This window comes from Pogona vitticeps, chromosome ZW-PAR (assembly GCF_051106095.1).
Source record: "Pogona vitticeps strain Pit_001003342236 chromosome ZW-PAR, PviZW2.1, whole genome shotgun sequence".
Taxonomy (NCBI): Eukaryota; Metazoa; Chordata; class Lepidosauria; order Squamata; family Agamidae; genus Pogona; species Pogona vitticeps.
In genome coordinates this window covers 5,893,069-5,917,404 of record NC_135800.1, presented here as the reverse complement: position 1 = coordinate 5,917,404, position 24,336 = coordinate 5,893,069, and the positions used below count along the sequence as shown (strand labels likewise).

General features: G+C 49.6%; 4 protein-coding genes and 1 long non-coding RNA gene across 6 annotated transcripts; 2 read left to right on the top strand and 3 right to left on the bottom strand.

Moving 5' to 3' along the window:
* Positions 1 to 1,985: 1,985 nt before the first annotated feature.
* On the bottom strand, positions 1,986 to 8,657 carry LOC140702900 (uncharacterized). Of its 2 annotated transcripts, XM_078382654.1 has the most exons (6): positions 5,733 to 8,657; positions 4,488 to 4,552; positions 4,057 to 4,152; positions 3,681 to 3,782; positions 3,498 to 3,522; positions 1,986 to 2,789 (listed from the first exon to the last, which is right to left on the bottom strand). In XM_078382654.1, exons 1-6 carry the CDS (start codon positions 6,281 to 6,283, stop codon positions 2,591 to 2,593), a joined length of 1,038 nt encoding a protein of 345 aa, XP_078238780.1. In that variant the 5' UTR covers positions 6,284 to 8,657; the 3' UTR covers positions 1,986 to 2,590. The 2 variants fall into 2 exon arrangements, with proteins under 2 accessions (XP_078238780.1, XP_078238781.1); XM_078382655.1 differs by lacking the exon at positions 5,733 to 8,657 and having other exon boundaries at positions 4,488 to 4,779.
* Positions 3,392 to 8,443, top strand: LOC144585114 (uncharacterized). Its single transcript, XR_013539618.1, has 2 exons — positions 3,392 to 3,448; positions 8,281 to 8,443. It is a non-coding gene; the product is annotated as an uncharacterized LOC144585114 (long non-coding RNA).
* Positions 8,658 to 8,981: 324 nt separating the features above from the next.
* LOC140702887 (epididymal secretory protein 4-like) lies at positions 8,982 to 13,077 on the top strand. Its single transcript, XM_078382853.1, has 6 exons — positions 8,982 to 9,446; positions 10,074 to 10,201; positions 10,799 to 10,866; positions 11,449 to 11,544; positions 12,172 to 12,273; positions 12,702 to 13,077. The coding sequence occupies exons 1-6, from the start codon at positions 8,982 to 8,984 to the stop codon at positions 12,725 to 12,727; spliced, it is 885 nt and encodes a 294-aa protein (XP_078238979.1). The 3' UTR covers positions 12,728 to 13,077.
* Positions 13,078 to 15,328: 2,251 nt separating this feature from the next.
* Positions 15,329 to 19,401, bottom strand: LOC110078820 (lipocalin-like). Its single transcript, XM_078382852.1, has 6 exons — positions 19,309 to 19,401; positions 18,570 to 18,697; positions 17,366 to 17,433; positions 17,091 to 17,186; positions 16,314 to 16,415; positions 15,329 to 15,711 (listed from the first exon to the last, which is right to left on the bottom strand). The coding sequence occupies exons 1-6, from the start codon at positions 19,399 to 19,401 to the stop codon at positions 15,686 to 15,688; spliced, it is 513 nt and encodes a 170-aa protein (XP_078238978.1). The 3' UTR covers positions 15,329 to 15,685.
* A 902-nt stretch (positions 19,402 to 20,303) lies between these two features.
* LOC110078787 (lipocalin-like) lies at positions 20,304 to 24,146 on the bottom strand. Its single transcript, XM_020793282.3, has 6 exons — positions 23,240 to 24,146; positions 22,777 to 22,898; positions 22,021 to 22,088; positions 21,158 to 21,253; positions 20,819 to 20,920; positions 20,304 to 20,463 (listed from the first exon to the last, which is right to left on the bottom strand). Exons 1-6 carry the CDS (start codon positions 23,336 to 23,338, stop codon positions 20,432 to 20,434), a joined length of 519 nt encoding a protein of 172 aa, XP_020648941.3. The 5' UTR covers positions 23,339 to 24,146; the 3' UTR covers positions 20,304 to 20,431.
* Between the last annotated feature and the right edge of the window lie 190 nt (positions 24,147 to 24,336).

Genomic DNA, 24,336 nt, shown 5'->3' with positions numbered 1-24,336 from the left:
ATTCTGGAAGGTTTTGTTGAGAGACGAAACCAGGGATCAAGATTTGCTGGAAAAAACATCCGAGGCCGTTGTTAAAAGCAGATCAAAAGCAAATGAGAAACATATAGTGCCAAGAAGCCCTTGAAATCCTTCCGATCGTTAAACCTGGCAAAATCGCCGTAAGTAGATAGCAAGACGCAAAACGAATACACATCTTTCTTTCAAGGGGTCCTTGCTGGCTCCAGGAATTTTTGGCTGAGGATAAGCTTCCCTCTCCAGAAGCCATGCTGGTTGTTCTTCAGAAAGGCTTGTTCTTCTCTACACGATGTACCGTTTTAGACTTAAGGATACCTGTTTATCTGGGCCAAAAGCTAAATTAACTGGGTGGTAGATCCATAGATCTTCCCTGGTTCCCACTATTTTATTTTATTTTACATTTTTTAAAGGTGACCCTTTGTGTTGGCTATCCCACCAGCCTGCGGCGCGAAGGCTGATTTGCACAACCAGTTGCCTCTTTGCATTGGGAGATTCCCAGTTGCCCCCATCTTTCCAAGATGGAAGGACTGGTGGCTCCGTCTTCAAACCCTGCTCACCTCCGGATCCCTTTGCCAACGCCTTTGCTCTCGGGATTGCCACCCAAACGGACTCACCGAGTTCGTCCTTCATCTTCTGAATCTGGTTTTGCAACACTAACCGTGACAACTACGTCCCCAAGTGAGTTTAATCTGACCACGTCCTCAATAAGGAACTGCCCGCTTCTATTTCCATAGTGGACATCAATATGTCCCTGCTGCTCTCCAGGTTTTCCAGGTGAAAATCACTAAGCAGTTCTTCTTTGGGGTCCCCGTTTAGCCAGCTACAGTGGTGCCTCGCTAGACAGTTACCCCGCATGACAGTTTTTTCGCTAGACATTGACTTTTTGCAATCGCTATAGCGATTGGCAAAACAGTTATTCCTATGGGGGAATTTCGCTGTACAATGTTTGGTCCCTGCTTCGCAAACCAATTTTTGCTAGACAACAATTTGCTTTTCGCTAGACAATGATTGCGCTAGACAGCGATTTAAGTGGAACAGATTATCATCATCTAGCGAGGCACTACTGTACGAGATAGACCGGGTAGCAGCCTCCTCCTTGTGTGAGATGTTAGTTGTCCCAAACACAATCAGACTTGCAACATTATTAAGCGAACTTGAGGTGCATTTTCCAACTAATCTTGCCTGGCTCTCCACTATTAAATTTTGGCTGCATTTACACTTTCAGAAATCCCCCCATATCCCTTCTGACCGATCTATGAAGTGATCCCTTTATTTCTAATTTCTTATCATCTTTAAAATCACCCCCATAGGTATTAACCTGGACTCCCTGATTAATTGTGGAGAAACTCAACTTTACCATATTATTCGCCAAAGAATTCGGGATATCGAACTACAGACTCTGGCAGCTGAATTTAATTTAATTTGCTCTCCTCATTTCTATGGCTTGCCCCCCCTTTCTGTAACTGGTGCCAATTATTTCACCAGTCTTAGTAACCCTTGTGGCACCGGGCTTTTCTGCTGGCCAGACGTAATATTTTCCCCTCCGCTGTTCTTTTCGGCAGATATTGTAAGATCCCCTTTAAGAACCGTCAGTGTAAGCATAGTGGAACGGGACTCAATCCCACATACAGTGGTGCCTCGCTAGACAGTTACCCTGCATGACAGTTTTTTCGCTAGACATTGACTTTTTGCGATCCCTATAGCAATTCGCGAAACAGTGATTCCTATGGGGGAATTTCGCTGGACAATGTTTGGTCCCTGCTTCGCAAACTGATTTTCGCTAGATGACTATTTGCTTTTCGCTAGACAATGATTTCGCTAAACAGCGATTTCAGTGGAACAGATTGTCATCGTCTAGCGAGTCACCACTGTATTCTTCTTTACTGCCCTAAATTTAGTGAGCCCCGTCAACTACTGCTTAGCTCTATTATTTCATTTTTTTCCTGGCTCCTCTGAGAGCTTAGTTCGAAAGAGGTTAGCAGATAAACAACCTGATTTGACTGAGCGTGTAGCTGAATATCTTGCTATTGTAACAAACCAAGTTGATTGCTCCAAGGAGCCTTGATGTAATTCGACCATACTGTCGTAGAAAGCAGAATCTTGATTGTACGATTACTGGGTTTTAATGCCAATAAAGGTTTTAATATGTATGCAACAAGGAAATGCACTTTCTCAGCTCAAGTCCAAAATGTGGGAAGCTGCTTTTCCTCCCAGTATGGAAATTCCCAGGGAGAGAGGAGTGTTCGACTGTCAATGATTGCAGCGGGAGTCTTGTGGTGCCTGAAAGCCTACCAAGTTGTCTTGGCTTTGTGTGGATTGGAACCCAATTTTATAACGTATATTTTGCAATTCTCAAAAGCTTGTGTTTTTGCAATTTTTGCAAAATTTTACAATTCTCGAAAGCAAAGCAATAGAAAATAAAATAAAATAAAAGTCAGTTTTCAAGGCATCACCAGATTTTCCCCCCCTCCCCTCTACTTTATGTAACAAGGAAACATAGGTCTCGCTAGAATCTTGCTAGATCCTTCAAACCCAGAGATACAAAAAGGCCGCAGCGTTATGCGCAGATATCTCACTATGACCTTTTAGTTTGCAAAGGATCACAGAGTCCCGGCCACCAAGGCAGAATGTTGAAGAGGTACGGAAAGTTGCAGAAAACATTTTCTTGACCTCCGTGACGCTGGATCTCGGAGGGTGGTGGCAACGGAGGCTCCTGAATAGGTCCCGTTTCCCGGCGGACGTTGGAAGGGGATGCCAAGATCAGACCGAGCTTCCTGCAGGTGGCAAGCAAGAAATGGTGAAGAAACTATATTCCTGTGGCAATATTGGTGCCATATTTAACATCATACCTTTGGGACTCTTGTGGGCATTGGTGATATTGCATCACGTGCCCATAGGTAAAGGTAAAGGTTCCCCTTGACAATTTTTGTCCAGTCGTGTTCGACTCTAGGGGGCAGTGCTCATCCCCGTTTCCAAGCCATAGAGCCAGCGTTTTGTCCGAAGACAATCTTCCGTGGTCACGTGGCCAGTGCGACTTAGACACGGAACGCTGTTACCTTCCCACCGAGGTGGTCCCTATTTATCTACTTGCATTTGCATGCTTTTGAACCGCTAGGTTGGCGGGACCTGGGACAAGCGATGGGCGCTCACTCCGTCGTGTGGATTCGATCTTACGACTGCTGGTCTTCTGACCCTGCAGCACAGAGGCTTCTGCGGTTTAGCCCGCAGCGCCACCACATCCCTTCACGTGCCCATATGCCACATTAAAAAGAGGCATACACTTTCTTAAGTATACTCCACTCACTGAATCTATTTCAGACTGTTGTATGTAATCAGTACTGTTTTTCTTTCATTTCCTTTATTTTTCTTTTTTCCTAAGCGCCCCTGAATCTGACTCAACGCAGTGCGGAGCGGATTGGGTCTCCTGATTAATGTACGTTCATGATAAGCCCGTAGCTCCTGGTGTCTTGGATTTTACCTACCTTCCGTGGGGCGGTGGGCATAGACCTGTGGAAGGAAGGAAAGGATCTCATCTTTGGGTACAGGGCTCTTTAGAAACAGTTCCCAAACCCATCCACTACCACCGACCACCCTGGACAGAAAAAACCATATTTGTAGGTCATTAATTTAGTTTCTCCCACCCCAAGAGCATCAGCTGCTCTTACCGGTTATGGGGTTGTAGACAATCTGGCTGGCCTTGAACCCCCATTTCAAAGCCTGTTTCTGGAGCCTCGTTTTCACCTCTCCCGATACCTCTTTGGCCCTGGCTTGAGACACAAACGAGAGACCAGGTCCACCTCCTTGTGGTGATGATGGATCGCAAACAAGCGACAGAGGGGATGGGATCGAAATGTTTGCTCTGGACCCCCAAAAGAGGGAATGGAAAATACATGATCCCCGAGGAGTGCTCTGAAATGGGGCACAGCCCTCTGGCGGAACGAGGCCTCCGCTCATGGTTTGCCGGCGGTTAAGTCTTCCGGAGGGATAGGACTACAAATCCCATCACTAGCGATGGACCCGTCCCTTCCTGAGGACACGCACCGTACAGAAACAGGGCCGCGTCGGAGCCTTTTTCGAAAAGAGCGATGTGGTAGCTGTCGTAATCCGTGTCCACAAAGCGAATAACGTTCTCAGCATCTGCGGAGGGAAAAGAAGGAGAGAAAAAAAGAGCAGTTAGGCGCGGAGAGGAGGGGGAGAGCTGACATGTCCCCATAAAAGAGGCATGAAGGATGATGGCTTTGTGGAACAAAGCCTTCCCACTGTTTTGCATGTAACTCTGCAAATCAGAAACCGCTTTTATAATTTCGCTGGAGACTTCTCCAACATGGCTTCACTTCTGCCCATACACTGTTGGTGGCAGATGATGGCCCCCCCAGACCCCTCCTCTCCCTCCCTCCTCTCCGGTTTTTGGCCTGAACATAAGCAGCCCCTTCTTCTGCTGCCGGCGGAGGCGAGGCTTCCTTCCGACTCACCTGATGTCCTAAAACTTCCCCACGTGGCGTGCAGGTGATGCTTCACTTCCTTGCACTTCCCTTTGCTGGGGCAAAAGAAGGGAAGAATCAGGGCCTCGGCGTCCTGGGGTGGGAAGATCTCGAAGGGACCCATCGGGCCCTTTTCATTTCTCCCGCCTGACCTTGTCTTTCGATCCCAAAGACAAAGAATCTGGCTATTTATAAGTCCCCAGCTATGGTGAAACCTTGGCTGGAAACTGCTGGATAGCCCAGATGTTTTAGGTCTCTGGCTGGGGGAGTGTGATTTCCCCACCAGGTCTCCTTGGCAGGGGTTGGACTTGATGATCTACAGGGTCCCTTCAAACTCTACAGTTCTAAGATGATAATTATGATGCTTAAAAATTGATTTTGAAAAATCTAAAAGTAAAAGTTCCATAACTTTAGTGCCTAGTTCTTCCTTCCTTCCTTCCTTCCTTCCTTCCTTCCTTCCTTCCTTCCTTCCTTCCTTCCTTCCTTCCTTCCTTCCTTCCTTCCTTCCTTCCTTCCTTCCTTCCTTCCTTCCTTCCTTCCTTCTATCCATCATTGGCTCCTTCCTTCCTTCCTTCCTTCCTTCCTTCCTTCCTTCCTTCCTTCCTTCCTTCCTTCCTTCCTTCCTTCCTTCCTTCCTTCCTTCCTTCCTTCCTTCCTTCCTTCCTTCCTTCCTTCTATCCATCATTGGCTCCTTCCTTCCTTCCTTCCTTCCTTCCTTCCTTCCTTCCTTCCTTCCTTCCTTCCTTCCTTCCTTCCTTCCTTCCTTCCTTCCTTCCTTCCTTCCTTCCTTCCATCCATCCCTCGACACTATTTTGAATGGTTTACAATCAGTTACACTAGAACGACAGCAAAGCACAACGCTAAACCATCACACTAATCAGAATAACATCCTCCGAGGATGTTAAGGAGCCACTGGCACAGCCAATTCTCAGCCTGAAGTGGAACCAGGAGGCGGGATGTTCAGCCGGGGTCGGCGGGAAAGGCCTCCCAGGGGGAGAGACGTGGTCTGAGCTGCCTCTGAAATGGGTACAGGGAGGGGGCCATCTGGAATGGACACCTTCCGCCCCTCCCTCATGCTATGCCCACAGGTACGATCAAAAGACAGGGTGCTGGACACAATCAGGAAAGGTCCGATCCTGCCTGCGGTCTTGATTCTGCTCGGTGCTGGCCGTGTCTACTCACACTTCTTCTATCCCAAACCAGAGACGACGGTTTCAGAGGCCGATCCGGACTTACTGGGGAACTGCTTGGACGAGGAGAAAGTCTTCAAGGCCCACGGGCTCTATTCTGTACGCGTGGACCGCCTTCTTCAAAGGGCGATCTCGGACCACTGCGATGGGGTACCATTGCCCACCCAGCTGAAAGAGAGAGATGATGATGATGATGATGCTCTTTGTGAATCTTGGGTTCTGGAGAAAAGCCGTTCGAGATGTCACGCGGAAGGGAGAGAAGGGGAAGAAGGACGAAAACCTCCCAGGCCAGTTTAGGAAAAATAAACCTCCAGGCAAGACAGAAAATCTTCTCCTTCTGCGAGGCCCAGGCCAGGCAATCTGATCTCCTCCCTTGGGATTCCCGGCCTTTTTGGCCCTTACCCGCTCAAGGTCAACCTTTGGTGTAGCCAAGACGCTGGCCACAGCCGGGCATGACCAAAAGGAAGCCAGAATTATTTCCCACACCAACCCGGTTTTCACGTTCAAAACCATTCTCTCTTTCCCCCAACCAGCCAAAAAAGCTTCTTCCAGAAACCTCAGCCCTCGGCCGAGTGTAACTCTCCAAATTTCATCCATGCCCTTAAACGGTGCCCGTGGGACGTTAGATATCAGAGAGGAGGGCGGGTTTATTTTCAGAAGTCATTTACTGTAGGGGGTGGGCATATCTTGCCAGCTGGGGAACAAGGCGTCCAGCACAGCCCCTTCGATAGAAGTCCAAAAGAGATTAAGGTGGAATTCGGCGCCAGAACCCACTATATGCTTCCACCTAAGCCTAAATTTAGGGCACTGTTCCATGATCTACATCTAATAATTTATTTGAATCTTTTTCATCTCTCTCTCTCTCTTTCTCTCTCTGTGTGACATTGCTTTAGGAAGGAAAAGATACAGAGACGCATTCCAGAAACGTTTATTAAAAAGTGTTTCTTGTCTTACTCTCATACTGGAGGCAAGGATGTGTCACTGGAGACCAGGGCCAAGATTATCCACACTTTTGTGTGCCGATCACCATACACGGTGTGAAAGCTGGACAGTTAAGAAACCGGACATGCAAATAACTTATTTGTTTGGAATGTGGTGCTGGAGGAGAGATGCTGGCTGCATTAATGCTGTTGTTTTAAAGTTCCAGCTGCAACAGCTGTGGATTGGATTTCAATTCATATCAGAAACTTATTTATATTTTTGAACGTTTGAACACACCAGAAGGATAGGATACTAGAACCGGGGAAGACTCATATTTTTCTTTATTGAGACAGAACCTCTATTGTACTCTCTGAAGAGGGATTTTTTTTTATTTTTAACAAGGGGTGACAAAGGAAAAGGGGAATTGAAGTTAAATGGAAAGAGGAGAAACAATAACATACTGACGTCCATTCTATACATATTGCCATATCAAAATTCCAAATTACTCTTTTTACTATTTTCTGCCTTCCAAATTTGGAATCCTCTAGCTTCTCACAGGGAGATTCCTATACAGGAGATCCACTGGCCACCGAGAAGCACATCAGCTGGGAAGGATCCTTACCATTTCGACTCAGAACAGCTTGCTTTTTCCACAAGATTCTTTTTTTTTTTTTAATCAAAGTGGAAGGATTCAAACGAGCTTTTTCTCCTGTCGTTAACTGTGGCTAAGGGTAAAAAGGTGGGATCCTCATGTTCTCCTGCGATGTTTATGTGGGATCCTTGGCAAACCACCCTCAAATCACATCTCCCATCTATGCCCACCGACGGCACCGCAGAAATCATGGATCCTTCGGCGGGTGTCTTGCGGTGGCGCAAAAAAAGTGGATCCATGTCATAGGGGCACATGATTTTTTTTAGATGGGACCCTTAGTGTTGTGCTTTGCTGTCGTTCCATTATAACCATTTGTAAACAACCCAGAGGGTGGTAGGCGGTGATAATTGTTGACTGGGCTGTTTCGCTCGGAAGGGCGGCCGTACAGAGGAAAGCATTTTTCCTTTGTGGAGCTCCCAAATTTTCTTTGATCCCGAGGAGACCGTCTCTGTCTTGCTCCGTGGAGCCAACCTGTTACAACAGAGAGAGGCAATTTTCTTGAGCCTTTCGCTCCAATCTGTTTACCTCTTGCCATATTTATCAACACAACATCCTCTTTGTTTCCCTTTTAAGGCTGAGAAAAAGAGGTGTCAGAAGAAGTGACCAAAACGTTTCTGGATATGGCCCAGAAAGTGATGCTGAACCCGATGCTGCTGTTCTATCAACACAAGACTGGCACGTAGGGTATTCGAACCTGGGTATTTCTGGTAGCAGAGGGCTGAGCTCTTGAGGTGGAGTAAAGGCCTCTGGGAAACATCATGAGCCAAGAGGAAGAAATAAAAAGGCTAAAGTTTCTTGTTTTGAGGAATCCAGTGAAGGATAGAGCAGGAGGAAGAGCCACCAACTTATTTACCAACACCCTTTTCTTAACCAAGAACTGCTCACCTTGGAGAAGGTGGAAGGAAGGAAGGCTAAGAGTAGCAGTCTACCTGCCAATCTGTTGTGATTTAGAAAAGGCAAGGGGGCCCAATTTCATATCTTGCTCTGACGATATCTTTCTCTGTTTTTTCCCCTTCCACAGATCTCTGCCTAAGTCCGCCACAGAAAGCATAAGTAAAATTGCTGCAGAGGAAAAGTGGGGGAATGTTCGTGAAATGAACATTTCCCTAAAACCCGCTGTCAGTTTTATAACCAGTTGGACATGGCGATGATGTCCTTTTCAGCAGTAATAAAATGTATACCGTTCAGAAGTGTGGGTGTCTTTTTGTGAGGGGAATCAGGAGGCTCCAAAGCCTGAAACATGCTTTTCAGATACTGCACATGTTGCTTTGATAACAGCGCAAAGGAAAGACGGCCACGTCGAAGTCTGAATTGTACATCACAAATAGCTTGTCATTGGGAGTGGAAACTCTGTAGGTGTTGATGGTGTGTGACTGTCACACGGGCCACTTCTCACCCCCTGTAGTTGGCAAACTCCACTTGCTTTTTTCTGATTGGTTGTAAGGAAGGAATGAGCACTTCCCTCTTTCATAGGTTTGGTTTCGCTTCGTTGGGCCGTCTATAAGCTCTGTAAACAAACACATTTCTCCAACACCTGCTCGAATTGAATCGAGTCCGGCGCACTTAACACAACTCCTGCTCCAGTGTGAATGCTTAAAGTTTGTCCATGAGTTTCTGTGATGCATAAATTCCCTTTGATGCCAGCGAACTGCTGCTCCCGGATCGGAAGATTTAAAATCAATAAGGGTTGGGTGGAGCAGTCGAAAGGCTGGTCTGGTCTTGATGAAAGGTCAACGATGGAACGAAAGGTCACCGGAGGGTGGGAGGATCGCCCATGCAAAGCACGGCCTGAACCCAAATTCCCCCAAAGCTTTTGATCACGGAGCAGCCCGAGTTCATGGAGAACCTCCACCTGCACGCTGTGGGATGAGAATCAAGAACCGCCGATGGCCCAGGGAGTTCTCGGAGAACCAAGCTGGTGACCTCCCTGCCAATGTCTTGGGGTTGTTTCGGAAGAGGGGGTGGACCGGTGAGGATAAATGTAGATCAGGGAAGGAGTGGGGTTGTGCAGAATCTGGAAGGACGCACAGAGAGAGATCTCTCTCTTCGGCATTTGAGAAGGACTCCCGGGCTGGCCAAAGAGTTTCTGAGATCATGAAGACGGCCTTGTGGATTCTGCTGCTCTCCGGCGTTTGTTCCCTTCTGGCGGTAGACATCCCGGTAGACCCTACGTTTGATGTCACAAAGGTAACCGGCTAGGAGCCCCCCCCCAGATGGGACGGGAAGGGAGATGCCTGGATCCCTGCTTTTTCATTGACCCATTTTGCCTTGAGCGGTGGTAGCTTCTGCGGAGGTTTGGGGTCGGGATGGGTCCAAGCAACCCCCATCGCCACCACCGAGAAAGGCGCAATGAGCACATTTGGGAAACAATGAGCCGGCACCTCCTTCAGCATCAGTTTCGAGGTTTTGGGAACGTCACAACAAGCGCCAGGGGCTCCCCTGGGAGGATGACGCTGGGTGGGAAGGTTCAGAGATCCCAAGGGTGGCCGGATACTCGTTAGCCCCAGAGTAAATGCATCGGTTGGGAAATCAGGGAAGTTCCCGGGAGGTCAGATGCATCCGAAAGCTCAGGGACCACGAGTTGCCATTTTAATTTCCTCCTGCTCCCGAACTGCACCCCTGAATCTTGAGAAGGTCCGCATGCCTCAGGCGTCCACCGTGATGTGGGGACCGCTCTTGGCCTTCCCTCTGACACTTTGCCACTGGTCTGGAGTCATCTCGAACAACCGATATGGGTATCTAGCGCTTTCCTTCTGTTTTCGGACTGAAAACCTTTTTCCCCCTCCCCTCCTTCTTTCCCTTTTCGAATAAAAGGTTGCAGGGAAATGGTACCCCCTAATCACCGCAAATTATTGGCGGCCTTATGAGAAGAAACCCTTCCATGCCTTCACAGCCACACCTTTAAGCAACGGAGGTCTTGAGCTCAAAGAGGAAATTCCCGGGTAAGCCATTATCCTCGCTCTCCTCCTGTGCTGCCCCCCCTCCCCAAATAATCAGCCTGTGGGCTCATTGCAGGGGTGGCCTGGCCACCTCGTGGACGGAGGGACTTTCCACACTGGGGGCCAGCAGGAAACAGGGCTGGGAGTTGGGCCCTTCTTAAGCCCATCTGTGGACATCTCTGTTCGGTTTTGCCAAAATTTCTCCGGTGAAAATCTGGCTGTTGGCTGCAGCTATTGGGCACCAACTGGAGGGTCCGGATTTGAGCCGTGTGAAGATTTTTGTCACATGCGCACCCCCCCAAAAGTAGCCTTTTGGGTGACTGACAGATTGGGAGTTGGGTTGCTTTAGGCGAAAGCTTTTTCCCATCCGAAAGAGGAAAAAAGCGATGTGGATCAAATTAAAAAACGACGAAGACGCCGTCTTGGCACACCCTGGTTCCAACGTAGAGATGGCTAGCATTTCACACACACACCCGTTCTGAAGAGTTCCTTGGCTCCGATGCTGGCTCTGGGCCAAGCCTCTTCGCAAAACAGAAGATGCGCTCTGAACCGCAGGCCACGTGGTGGCTGAAATTCAGTGGTCTTCTCTCTTTCCTCCAGAGGCGGAGGCTGCGAAGTGAAGAGTTTTGTGTTGCAACCTCAAAAGCCCGGGGTTTTGCGGAGCGAAGGTAAGCCTGCAGAGGACATGCCGTCCTTTTCCAAGATGGGGGTCCAGCCTCCGGCACATCAGCTGAGAATGCCCCGCGATCAAGGATCGGTGTGTGCCCGGGCTAGGGCACGCACCGACGGTTGCCCCCAACCTTCCCCACAAAACGTGGCGCTCAGAGCAGTCCCACAAAATAAATAAACTCCATAGGAATAACGGCAAGGACTATCATTGTCACTGCCGTTCTAGGTCCTTCTGTAATAGCTCTTTGCCTGGCACATTATGATCTTTGCCAGTAGATTGTTTTTTTAAAAAAATTAAAAATAGTGGAATATATTTTCTGATTTTTTCTAACAGTCAGTTCTGATATTGTACCTTGGAATAGCCTCTGAAAATGTTTTTACACTCCCTTAGAGGTAACTTTTAAAAGGAATTGGAAATGATTACTTGTTCCAACAACAACACACTGGGTGTCTGTGGCTTTGGAGGTGTCACTTAGGACTTACCTTTGCTGCTCCCTCCCCAGGTAAGGAGCACCGGTCCGTCCTGCCTGGGAGGCACCAAGTTGCCGGACGCCTGACCTTTTGATGTTTTGTTTCCACAGATGGCAAATTCACCCTGCAGGTCCTTAAAACCGATAACAACCATAATATGGTTACCCGCTCTGAAAGAGGGGACCTGGTCCTTCTGCAGCTCTTTGGTATGTGCCCCCGATTGCCTCTCGGGTGTTCAAGAGGGAGAAGAAACCTTCATCCTTTTGCAAAGATTGCTCCTGGCAGCTGGGGGTGGAAAAATCACACTTTTCTCTTACCCAGTATCACCCGCCAGATGAGAACACAGAAGATGTGTTTATGAAAAAACAGTACAGTGGTGCCTCGCTAGACGATGATAATCTGTTCCACTGAAATCGCTGTTTAGCGAAATCACTGTCTAGCGAAAAGAAAATCGTCGTCTAGCGAAAATCAGTTTGCGAAGCAGGGACCAAACATTATCCAGCGAAATTCCCCCATAGGAATCAATGTTTTGCAAATCGCTATAGTGATTGCAAAAAGTCAATGTCTAGCGAAAAAACTGTCATGCGGGGGTAACTGTCTAGCGAGGCACCACTGTACATGTTTCACTCATCTTGTGGTGCAACGGGTGCTGTAGATGTGATCTAAACCTCGGACACCTCCACGTGGCCCTGACCAACAGCCTGGACCCAGGGGCCAGACCATGGCAAGGGAAGGGGGAGAAGGAGGCTTAGCCTGCCAAAAAGGAGCCAAAATGCCCCCAAGACACCCACCCACATCGTAGTGTAATGCTTTGTCTCTTTGTGTCTTTCCAGCCAAAGGAAAGAAGATGCAGGATGGATGGTATGACCATTTTTTTAAACTTCGCGAGGAACTGGAATTCAGCCCGGAGAAGTACCACCGTCTACTTGAATCTGGTGAGACCCATGGATCCTTAGGGGTGGACTTTGGGGCAAGAGGGCATCAGATTTTTCAAAGCCGTCAACGCGAGGCCATGCGTGGAACGGTGATGGGCAGAGGCCACCCGTGGCCACAGTGACTAGCTAGCCTGTCTCAGGCTAAGAGGCCTTGTGGCCCTTTCCAAAGCGCTGGGGGCAAACGTGGATGGACCCATTCCCCCTGCTTCGTTTCGAAAGCTCTGGCATTTTGATTGCTGGGTCAGAATTTCCACTCTGTGAAAATAAGGGGGGGTCTAACTTTTTCCTTCCGCTTTGTTTTTTTTCTAAATGTTTGCGTGCCAACCAGCTACACTGCTGCTAAGGGCAGAGAAGCGGGAATTTTAAAAAAGTTGGCAACCTTCTGCAGGATCTGAAAAGATTGTCTTTATTTTTTTTTCCCTCCACAGATCTCTGCACAACCCCGCCAAAGTAGGCTTAGGGTGATGATCGTGAACACAGGGATTGGGGGTGTTGGGTTTTTTCTGGGGAGCTCAAACTAACCCCCCCCAGCCAGTGGAAAACATCACACTTAGAAAGTCGCAACCCATCGGAAACAAAACAGCTGTAACTGAAGGCACGCCGACCGGAAAGGGAGAACGCTTGCTGGAACGAGATCTCGTAAGGCCAGCCTCAGATTTTCCCATTTGGAAAAAAGAAGACCTAAGGTTGCACAGAAAGTGCCGAGGCTGCCTGAAATCTTTATATTGCCTCTCAAAATGATTTCCCACCAGTTCCCCCCCCCCCCGGCCGCAATCCCCTGAAAATAAAAAGACCATCACAACACCACCCCGACTGCTTTCCTGTGGCTAAGGGTAAAAAGTGGATTCTATATGTGCGATGTTTATGTGGGATCCTTGGCAAACCACCCTCAAATCATATGTCTCCTCTATGCCCACCGACAGCACCATGGAAATCATGGATCCTTTGGCGCACGTCTTGCAGTGGCGCAAAAAACGTGGATCCATGTCACAGGCGCGCATGATTGCACATGATTTTCAGACGGGATCCTTTCTAAACCACCATCAAACGATTGATCCCATTTGTTGCGCACAGTTTCCAACACAGAAATAACGCGTCCTTCGGTGCACGACTTAGCAGTGGAGTAGAAACGTGGATCTGGGAGATGAATCCACATGACTTTTAGGTAGGATCCTGCCGAAACCACTGTCCAGTTATAGGCGCCATCTGTGATTACAGATTATAACACAAAAATCATGGGTCCTTCTGCATGTGGCTTTGCCGTGGTGCAAAAAACGAGGCTCTCCGGTGGGGAAGAGCAGACACGAAGTCGTAGGTAACTGACCGATAGTGACCGAGAGTGACCAGGATCGGTGGGTATTTCAGGAGGGGTTTTACCCATTCCACACCCCCAATGAGCTTCCGTGGGAGAGCCGGGGATTCAAACCTGTGGCTCCTGAGTGCCCCGTCTCCTCCTCTATCCATTACCGGGTTTTTACTACCGCCAGGTAAAATCATCCTTTCAAAATTCTCTGGGTTGAAACGGAGGGTGGTGGAAAAACGAATATTGTCCATATGCATATTTACACCACAACATTGTTTAGAAAAGACAGAATCCTGTTCTTTCCAAAACATTAAGGAGATTGTGAAAACATATGAAAAGGTTTGCATGTCTCAATCATGTCCTCCCCCCCAAAAATAGCTTTTCTCTAAACTAAAGGGCCCCAAATGCTGCAGCCTTTCTTCATAGGCCAATATAAAGTCCTTTTAGGGCAAGTTCTTTAGGGATTGGATGTTTTTTGATTCCTTGGACTGCAAATCCCATCATTCTTGTTTAGAAAGAAAGCTCCCAGCAGGCCTTGGGGCAGGAACAGGAAGCTGGAGAGGAGCGAGACCTAGCTAAACCTCAAAACCTTGTAAGTGAGGCCTTTCCTCCCAGGCGAGCCACATGGAGGTGTCTGTAAGCCAGGCTGAACTCCCAGAATGGGGGATAATGGGGTCTGTAATCCAATAAGTCTAAAAAAATCTGTACAGATCTACCGGCCTGCCGCAACAGAAGTGGAAAGAGTTTCATGGAAAGAAGGAGGGCTTCGACTCGCCCAGGGAGAAACCAGGCCGGAGAATGGAAAGAGTTTTCTAGACTGGAAATTCAAAATTTGTGGTCCAAAAAAGGCCTGTGCCGGCCCCAGGTAGCTCTTGTATGAGTGCTGAAAGCCCCAAAGCACTTCTCACGCCCTGCTTCCTTGCGAAAGCATTTAAGGGTGTTGAGAGACCGGGCAGAGGGATGAAACGGGGTCAACACACACACAAGGGGGCGGATGGATAGGGGAAGAAAGAGGAAGGGGGCAATGATCCGCAAGGATGCCCCCTCTGAGCATGCATGATATGAAGTCTATAACATTTCCAGCCATTCGTCCCACAACCTCCAGCAGGAAATACAGTGGTACCTCGCAAGACGATGACCCGCTAAATGACGAATCCACATAATGATGACTTTTTGCAATCGCTATAGCAATTCACAAAACAGTCATTCCAATGGGCAATTTTCACTGGACGATGATTTGGTCTGTGCTTCGCGGACCGTTTCTTCACAAGCCGACAATTTTTACAGCTGATTGGCGGCTTCACAAAATGTCTTCCCTATGTTTTCGGGACCTGTGCTTCGCAAGCCGTCGATTTTTACAGCTGATCGGCGCTCGCAAAATGGCTGCCCTATGGGCGATCTTTGCAAAACGACAAGGTATTTTTCCCATTGGAACGCATTAAATGGGTTTCCATGCATTCCAATAGGGAAATGGTTTTCGCATGACGATGATTTCGCTAAACAGCTATTTTTCACGGAACCGATTATCATCGTCATGCGGGGCGCCACTGTATTTTCCTTCCGATAGGAAGGTGAGAACATCTGGCGAGATGTGCTTCCCACATTTGGGAAGGTAAGCAGGTAGACACACACACACACAGAAACAAACAAACACACACACACACACACACAGAGGTTGGCTTGTCAATAACGGTCTAATCTCTTGCTGTTTTTTCTCAAACATCCACACAGTAAAGCAGCCGGGGTGTGTGTGTTCTGATGGTCTTTTTATTTTCAGGGGATTGTGGGGGGGAAAACTGGTGGGAAATCATTTTGGGAGGCAATATAAAGATTTCAGGCAGTCCCGGCTTTCTCTGTGCAACGTTAGGTCTTCTTTTTTCAAAATGGAAAAATCCGAGGCTCGCCTTACGAGATCTCGTTCCAGCAAGCTTTCTCCCTTTCCAGCCGGCGTGCCTTCAGTTACAGCTGTTTTGTTTCCGATGGGTTGTGACTTTTTTGTCTAAGTGTGATGTCTCCCACTGGCTAGGAGGGTTTTAGGTTGATCACCCCGTTGCCAGAAAAAAACAACCAACACCCCCAATCCCTGTGTTCACGATCATCACCCTAAGCCTACTTCGGCGGGGTTGTGCAGAGATCTGTGGAGGAAAAAATAAAGACAATCTTTTCAGAACCTGCAGAAGGTTGCCAACTTTTTTTTAAAAATTCCTGTTCCTCTGCCCTTAGCAGCAGGCTGGCTGGTTGGCATGCAAACATATAGAAAAAACAAAGCAGAAGGAAAGAGTTAGACCTCCTTATTTGTGGAAGGAAATAAGATCTGTGGAAGGAAAAAAATAAAGACAATCTTTTCGGATCCTGTAGAAAGTTGCCAACTTTTTAAAAATTCCCACTCCTCTGCCCTTAGCAGCAGTGTAGCTGGCTGGCACGCAAACATTTAGAAAAAACAAAGCAGAAGGAAAGAGTTAGACCCCCTTATTTTCACAGACTGGAAATTCTGACCCAGCAATCAAACTGTGCCAGAGCTTTCAAAACAAAGGAGGGGGAATGGGTCCATCGATGTTGGCTGCCAGCGCTTTGGAAAGGGCCACAAGGCCTCTTAGCCTGAGACAAGCTAGCTAGTCACTGTGGCCACGGGTGGCCTCTGCCCGTCACCGTTCCACACGTGGCCTCGCATTGACGGCTTTGAAAAATCTGCTGCCTCTCGCCCCAAAGTCCACCCCTAAGGATCCATGGGTCTCACCAGATTCAAGTAGATAGTGGTACTTCTTCGGGCTGAATCCCAGTTCCTTTTGAATTTCAGAATAATGGCCCTCCCATCCATCCTGGATCTTCTTTCCTTTGGCTGGAAAGACACAAAGAGACAAAGCATTACACTACGATGTGGGTGGGCATCTGGGGGGCATTTTGGCTCCTTTTTGGCAGGGTAAGCCTCCTTCTCCCCCCTCCCTCGCCATGGTCTGGCCCCCGGGGTCCAGGCTGTTGGTCAGGGCCACGTGGAGGTGTCCGAGGTTTAGATCACATCTACAGCACCCGTTGCACCACAAGACGAGCGAAAGATGTACAGTGGTGCCTCGCTAGACAGTTACCCCCGCATGACAGTTTCTTCGCTAGACATTGACTTTTTGCGATCGCTATTGTGATTCGCAAAACAGGGATTCCGATGGGGGAATTTCGCTGGACAATGCTTGTTCCCTGCTTCGCAAACTGATTTTCGCTAGACGACGATTTGCTTTTCGCTAGACAATGATTTCTCTAAACAGCGATTTCAGTGGAACAGATCATCATCGTCTAGCGAGGCACCGCTGTATAGGGCATTATTGCTGGTGAACCGAATCACCTCTGAGATGGAAATACTATTTTTTTCAAAAACACATCTTCTGTGTTCTCCTCTGGAAGATGATACTGGATAGGAGAAAAATGTGATTTTCCACCCCCCAGCTGCCTGGAACAATTGCTGCAAAACAATGCAGGTTTCTTCTCCCTCTAGAACTCCCGAGAGGCGATCGGGGGCACATACCAAACAGCTGCAGAAGGACCAGGTCCCCTATTTCAGAGTGGGTAACCATATTATGGTTGTTGTCGGTTTTAATAACCATTATGGTGAATTTGCCATCTGTGGAAACAAAACATCAAAAGGTCAGGCGTCCGGCAACCTGGTGCCCCCCAGGCAGGACGGAGCGGTGCTCCTAGCCCGGGCACACACCGATCCTTGATCGCGGGGCATTCTCAGCTGACCAGCTGGAGGCTGGACCCCCATCTTGGAAAAGGACGGCATGTCCTCTGCTGACTTACCTTCGCTTTGCAAAACCCCGGGCTTTTGAGGTTGCAACACAAAACTCTTCACTTCGCAGCCCCCGTCTCTGAAGGAAAGAGAGAAGACCACTGAATTTCAGCCACCCCGTGGCCTGTGGTTCTGAGCGCATCTTCTGTTTCGGGCCAAGGAACTCTTCAGAAGGGGGGGGGGTGAAGTGCCTTGGATGGAAACAGGGAGAGGGAAGCGAAGCCCCCCTCCAGTTGCCCTTCTACTCCAGGTCCCATTTGCCCCAGCCGGTCCGGCTCAGGAAGAGGGCTGATGGGAATTCACTGACCCCTTGAACCCTGAAGATCCCCCACCAAGACCTGAACACCGACGTGAGTGGCAGCCACATCGTTCCTCTGGTTGTCATGAGAGAGATGGTCATGAATCTCAGTTCAGAGGTTTGTGCCAGTTCGCACATTCGTGCCTTCCCTTCCTCCAACTCCCTGGGAGGAGCAGGGGCTTCCCTGGCCCCGCCTACTTGCCCGATGGCCTGCCCACATAAGGAGGCGGGGCAGGCCAGCCCATGCTCCTGCCGGGGATTGGTGGAACAGCAGAAGAGGAGGAGCCCCAGCTGGCTACCGAGTCGGGAATCCAGCCAGGGTGGCCGGGGATGAGAACATGTGTCGCCTGCAGTGCCACACGTACGAACCGGCACGAACTTGCGAACCGAGGTTCATGCCCATCTCTTGTACTCCTCGTCCCCCTAACCAGGGTAGGTGCTTTTTGATTTAAGCTGTAGGCATCCTTGCAATTTTGCATCTCTACGTTGGAACCAGGGTGTGCCAATACGACGTCTTCGTCATTTTTTAAATTTGATCAATATCACTTTTTTCTCTTTCAGATGGGAAAAAGCTTTTGCCTAAAGCAACCCAACTCCCAAAGAGTGACTTTTTGGGGGGGGGGGCGCATGCGCATGTGCCAAAAATCTTCACACGGCTCAAATCCGGACCCTCCAGTTGGTGCCCAATAGCTGCAGCCAACAGCCAGACTTTCACCGGAGAAATTTTTGGCAAAACCGAACCGAGGTGTCCACAGATGGGCTTAAGAAGGGCCCAACTCCCAGCCCTGTTTCCTGCTGGCCCCCACTGTGGAAAGTCCCTCCGTCCACGAGGTGGCCCAGCCGCCCCTGCAACGAGCCCACAGGCTGATTATTTGGGGAGGGGGCGGCACAGGATGAGAGCGAGGATCATGTCTTACCTGGGGATTTCCTCTTTGAGCTCAAGACCTCCGTTGCTTAAAGGTGTGGCTGTGAAGGCATGGAAGGGTTTCCTCTCTAAAGGCTGCAAATAATTTGCTGTGATAAGGGGATACCATTTCTCTGCAACCTTTTATTCGAAAACGGAAAGAAAGAGGCGAGGGGAAAAAAAGGTTTTCAGTCCGAAAACAGAACGAAGGTGCTAGCTACCCATATCGGTTCTTCGAGATGACGCCAGACCAGTGGCAAAGTATCAGGGGGAAGGCCAGGAGCGGTCCCCACATCACGGTGGCCCCCAGAAGCGGACACCTGAGGCATGCGCACCATCTCAACATTTAGGGCTGCAGTTTGGGAGCAGGAGGTAATTAAAATGAGCTTGCGGATACATCTGACCTCCCGGGAACTTCCCTGATTTCCCAACCGATCCATTTACGCTGTGTCCAACGAGGGTCCGGCCACCCTTGGGATCTCTGGAACCTTCCCACCCAGCACCATCCTTCCAGAGGAGCCCCTGGCGCTTGTGGTGATGCTTCCGAGATCTCGAAATGATGGCAAAGGAGGCGCCGGCTCATTGTTTCCCAAATGTGCTCATTGCGCCTTTCTCGGCGGTTGTGGGGGATGTTCGGACCCATCCCGACCCCAAACCTACCACCGCTCAAAGCAAAACTGGTCAGTGAAAAAGCAGGGATCCAGGCGTCCCCTGTTTCCCGTCCCATTTTGGGGGGGCTCCTAGCTGATTACCTTTGTGACATCAAACGTAGGGTCTTCCGGGATGTCGGCAGCCAGAAGGGAACAAACGCCGGAGAGCAGCAGAATCCACAAGGCCGTCTTCATGATCTCAGAAACTCTTTGGCCAGCCCGGGAGTCCTCCCCAAACACCAGAGAGAGATCTCTCTCTGTGCATCCTTCCAGATTCTGCACAACCCCACTCCTTCCCCGATCTACATTTATCCTCTCCGGTCCACCCCCTCTTCCGAAACAACCCCAAGACGTTGGCAGGGAGGTCACCAGCTTGGTTCTCCAAGAACTCCCTGGGCCATCGGCGGTTCTTGATTCTCGTCCAACAGCGTGCAGGTGGAGGTTCTCCATGAACTCGGGCAGCTCCGTGATCAAAAGCTTTGGGGGAATTTGGGTTCAGGCCGTGCTTTGCGTGGGCGATCCTCCCTCCCTCCGGTGACCTTTCGTTCCATCGTTGACCTTTCATCAAGACCAGATCAGCCTTTCGACTGCTCCACCCAACTCTTATTTATTTTAAATCTTCTACCTCCGGAGCCTCGGATCAGGGAATTCATGTATCACAGAAACTCATGGACAAACGTTACGCATTCACACTGGAGCAGGAGTTGTGTTAAGTGCGCCGGACCCGATTCAGTTCGAGCAGGTGTTGGAGAAATGTGTTTGTTTACAGAGCTTATAGATGGCCCCACGGAGCGAAACCAAACCTATGAAAGAGGGGAGTGCTCATTGCTTCCTTACAACCAATCAGAAAAAAACAAGTGAGTTTGCCAACTACAGGGGGCGAGAAGAAGTGGCCCGTGTGACAGTCACACGCCATCAGCACCTACAGAGTTTCCTCTCCCAATGACGAGCTATTCGTGACGTACAATTCAGATTTCAATGCGGCCATCTTTCCTTTGCACTGTTATCAAAGCAACATGTACAGTATCTGAAATGCACGTTTCGGGCTTTGGAGCCTCTCAATTCCCCTCACAAAAAGACACCCACACGTCTGAATGGTATACATTTTATTAGTGCTGAAAAGGACATTATCACCATGTCCGACTGGTTATAAAACTGGCAGTGGGTTTTAGGGAAATGTTCATTTCACTAACATCCCCCTGCTTTCCCTCTGCAGCAATTTTACTTATGCTTTCTGTGGCGGACTTAGGCAGAGATCTGTGGAAGGGGAGAAAACAGAGAAAGATATCGTCAGAGCAAGATATGAAATTGGGCCCCTTGCCTTTTCTAAATCACAACAGATTGACAAGTAGACTGCTACTCTTAGCCTTCCTTCCTTCCACCTTCTCCAAGGTGAGCAGTTCCTGCTCTCCTTGGTTAAGAAAGGGGTGTTGGTAAATAAGTTGGTGGCTCTTTCTCCTGCTCTATCCTTCACTGGATTCCTCAAAACAAGAAACTTTAACTTTTTTTATTTCTTCCTCTTGGTTCATGATGTTTCCCAGAGGCCTTTACTCCACCTCAAGAGCTCAGCCCTCTGCTACCAGAAATACCCAGGTTCTAATACCCTACGCACCAGTCTTGTGTTGATAGAACAGCAGCATCGGGTTGAGCATCACTTTCTGGGCCATATCCAGAAACTTTTTGGTCACTTCTTCCGACACCTCTTTTTCCCGGCCTTAAAAGGGCAATAAAGAGGGTGTCGTGTTGATAAATATGGCAAGAGGTAAACAGATCGGAGCGAAAGGCTCAAGAAAATTGCCTTTCTCTGTTGTAACAGGTTGGTGCCACGGATGTTCTCCTCGGGAACAAGAAAATTTGGGAGCTCCATGAAGGAAAAATGCTTTCCTCTGTATGGCCACCCTTCTGAGCGAAACAGCCCAGTCAACAATATCACCGTCTTGAAGAGACTCACCATAGAGATTCATGAAGGCCATATTATCCCTTTCGGTATGACTGATATGATAGTTGTCATAATCTGTGTCCACAAGATGTACCGTCAGCTTGCCGTCTATTGGAAGAGAACCACAAAAGAACAGTTAAGTCGGCCTTTTCCAAACCGGTGACTACAACTCCCATCCTCCCTCAACCAACGAAGAGTGCAGGGTTGCCTCCGAATATAATCCAGAAGGAGATGTTCCTTTGGGTTACCAGAAGTTTCAAAAACGTTGGCTTTCAGGTAAACTAAAAGTTGGTTCCCCCCCACCCCCAAATTCCAGGGCTAAAATGGACGTTATAGGAGAGGCGTCATTAGAGGCGGGACCCCTTCAGAGCTAAATTAGTTTGTTTTTCCTGCCCTGAGCCTCTTCAGCTTTGGCAGTTTCAAATTAGAAAAACTGCTTTAAAGGATGGGGGGGGGGTGTCTGTGGACAAAAAATGTCTTATCCCCTTCTAACTGCAAAGCTGGCCTCTTGTCCAGCTCGGCTTTGAGTCCCAGGAGAAAAATTTGACACCGCGTTGTTTTCCATGCAACTTTTTCTCCTTCCCCTTTGTTTTATCCTTGTTGTCCCTACCTCCCCCCCCCCCATGGAGGCAGAAGGGTGTAGCAGTTAGATGATCAGAATAAGGCTGCAGACACCAAGGTTCAAGGAAACACATGGCCACAAATTTCAGTAAATTTGGGGAAGGCCACACTCTCTTGAGCCGAGCCCACCAAATAGGGCTATTGTGAGGCCAACGTGGAAATATAGAGAAGCTTGCATGTTACCCCGGGCTCGTTAAATATAAACCTGAGCAATCAGCTCATCATAACAAAGAGAGGACATGTCTGCTGTTTACCTGCATTTTCAAAGACGCCAGGCTGGATAGCGTACAAAGCCACGAAATTTAGCCGGCAGGCCCTCACTCTGGAAAACAAAAGCCAATTATGGCTCCCTTTTCTACAGCAAGCAGTCCTCCGTTTTCTACAGGGTGCAGTCCTCCGTTTGGAGGACAGTCCCGGTATCAAGCCAGACCGAAAGCTAACGATGCCCACGGAGAGCCGGAAAAGGCTGGAATGGCACCAGGGGAAAGGTTGGCGTGAGAGATATTGCTGGATTCCAGTTCCCATCAGCCGCTACGAGCCGGTGTCACAATGATGGGGAGCAATAGTTCGGGTAATGCCAACTCTGGTGCCCCCAGCGAGCGGGTCCCAAAGGAGAAGAGCTGCAGATTTTGCCAAGCAGGTTTGCCAACCCAGACAGATGGGTCTGGGAGCCCATGCATATGGGTATGTGTGTATGCCCCTAACCATCAGCCACCTTTCTGGTGCAAAGCACTGCCTGATAGATAAACTAAAAGGGTCTGGGTTGGTGCGGAGGACTCCGTGGGGGCCCACTGGCCATACTTTGCTGGCCCCAGCATAAACCAGTTACACCCACATTATTTCAATGTTCTGCTTGCACTTTGGGGGGGGGGAAAGCCACTCTTCTAGCACAGGTCGTGCACGAAGCACGAATGCATTGCTGCCCATGGATGGAGAGGGGGGCAGAGAGTCCGCATCCTGAGCTGTCCTGGAAGGATCCTGCAGCGGAGACATGGAGGAGGCCGACTTACCGAGGAACTTCCACTTTGAGAATCACATTCCCGTCGTTGAGAGGACTCATGGTGTAGGTATAGAACGGCTGGTCTGTAGGGTCGTACTTCGCCCTTAGAATGGGGTGCCATTTACCAGCAAGCTAAATTTAAAAAAACACACACACACAAAGGCAGGAGTCGGATCTCAGCTGGATCTTCTGCATCTCCCACAAGAACCAGGCACGAGTGTGTGTGTAGGATCTGACCTTCCCCTGCCCTTTTGGGCTCGCTGTCGCTCAAACGGATCTCAAAAATCCCCAAAGCACAACCTTTTTGGGGGGCTTCCCAGCCGTGGTTAAAGCCATCTCCCCTTTATCCCTTTACACACATCCCTTCGGTGCGGGCCAGCATCTATGCAGAAAAGCCAGATGCCGGCCACTCGTCAGGCGCCCGGCCACTCGTCAGGCGCCCCACCTGAGATCCAGAGGCCTTTTTTTTTTACCTTTTTCATGTCCAGATAGGGCTTCACTGGAATCTCAAAGGCAGCACATAGGCAGCCTAAGGTGGAGACCACCACGCTCAGCAGGGCCCCGTTCATCATCCTGGAACCGCTGTCACTTCCAGGCACCAGGCAGGGGGATAATGGGCTCTCGAGGACCCCCCTTGGCTGGATGTTCTCACAACTCAGGCCGGTCAAAATGGCTTTGTGTGTCCCTTTTGACCTGTCCAGTCTTTGCTCTTGTATTCAATAATGGTCCAATCCAGGCCAGCTTCTCCCCAGCCAGCCCTTGGCACCCTGCTCCCTGCCGGGTAGGGCAAGGGAGGTTCCCACGCCGCCCGCTCCTCGACGGGGATGCTGGCACCCTTTCCACCGGCGGTGGTGGTGGGGGACCCCTTTCCTGCTCCCCCAAGGCTAAGCCAGCTAACCCTCCCCACTCCCAAGGCAAACAGTCGGGCGTCGAGGCGAGACGGGAGAGCCCTCAACGAGCGGGAGAGAGGACGCCAGAGCCTCCAGCGGCCGCTGCAGTCCAGCGGATTGTGACGGACCCGCGTTCCGCTTCCACCTCGCGGGGGCGAAGAGGAGCGTTCCGTGGGGCGCGCTGTCCGCCGCCCATCGCCTCCTCTGCCCCACCGCGGGGGGGGGGCTTGCCTTCCGATCATCTCTCCCCTTCCATCATCTCTCCCCTTCCGAAGGCTGCGCGCCGGGCGCTATAGAACCCCCGAGGTCGGACCTGACTGAGAACTGCCCAGGTGAGGTCCGCCGCGGAGGCCCCGCCCCGCCGCTTGTCCCGGATTGGTCGGCTGGGGAGACCCGGCGGGCAGGTGAGGAGCGCGCACCTAGCTGGCGCTTCTTTGCACGTTTAGTTCACCTGCAATGATCGTTCTCATCTATCATATGATATAATTTTATTTTATTTTATTTTAAATTGATTGATTGATTTGATTTGTACCCCGCCCATCTGGTCTATAAGACCATTGTGGGTGAAATAACTATATACTATACTGATGAGGTCATTTGTTCATAGGGTCACCAGAAATTGGGGGGCAAGGGACAAAAATATCACCGCTGGCTCCAGCCTGTCATAAAGAGACCAACCA

Excerpts from the sequence above, each read along its gene's own strand:
- LOC110078820 (XM_078382852.1), bottom strand. The coding sequence starts at position 19,401 with ATGAAGACGGCCTTGTGGATTCTGCTGCTCTCCGGCGTTTGTTCCCTT. Across the intron at positions 17,187-17,365 it reads CGGGGTTTTGCAAAGCGAAG|ATGGCAAATTCACCATAATG; the intron begins GTAAGTCAGCAG and ends TTGTTTCCACAG. Across the intron at positions 15,712-16,313 it reads CCACTATCTACTTGAATCTG|ATCTCTGCACAACCCCGCCG; the intron begins GTGAGACCCATG and ends TTTCCTCCACAG.
- LOC140702887 (XM_078382853.1), top strand. The coding sequence starts at position 8,982 with ATGAAAGGTCAACGATGGAACGAAAGGTCACCGGAGGGTGGGAGGATC. Across the intron at positions 9,447-10,073 it reads CTACGTTTGATGTCACAAAG|GTTGCAGGGAAATGGTACCC; the intron begins GTAACCGGCTAG and ends TTCGAATAAAAG. Across the intron at positions 11,545-12,171 it reads GGTCCTTCTGCAGCTCTTTG|CCAAAGGAAAGAAGATGCAG; the intron begins GTATGTGCCCCC and ends GTGTCTTTCCAG.
- LOC140702900 (XM_078382654.1), bottom strand. The coding sequence starts at position 6,283 with ATGGATGAAATTTGGAGAGTTACACTCGGCCGAGGGCTGAGGTTTCTG. Across the intron at positions 4,153-4,487 it reads GGGAAGTTTTAGGACATCAG|ATGCTGAGAACGTTATTCGC; the intron begins GTGAGTCGGAAG and ends TTCCCTCCGCAG. Across the intron at positions 2,790-3,497 it reads TGCCCACCGCCCCACGGAAG|GAAGCTCGGTCTGATCTTGG; the intron begins GTAGGTAAAATC and ends TGCCACCTGCAG.
- LOC110078787 (XM_020793282.3), bottom strand. The coding sequence starts at position 23,338 with ATGATGAACGGGGCCCTGCTGAGCGTGGTGGTCTCCACCTTAGGCTGC. Across the intron at positions 21,254-22,020 it reads TGGCGTCTTTGAAAATGCAG|ACGGCAAGCTGACGGTACAT; the intron begins GTAAACAGCAGA and ends CTCTTCCAATAG. Across the intron at positions 20,921-21,157 it reads GGCCTTCATGAATCTCTATG|GCCGGGAAAAAGAGGTGTCG; the intron begins GTGAGTCTCTTC and ends TGCCCTTTTAAG.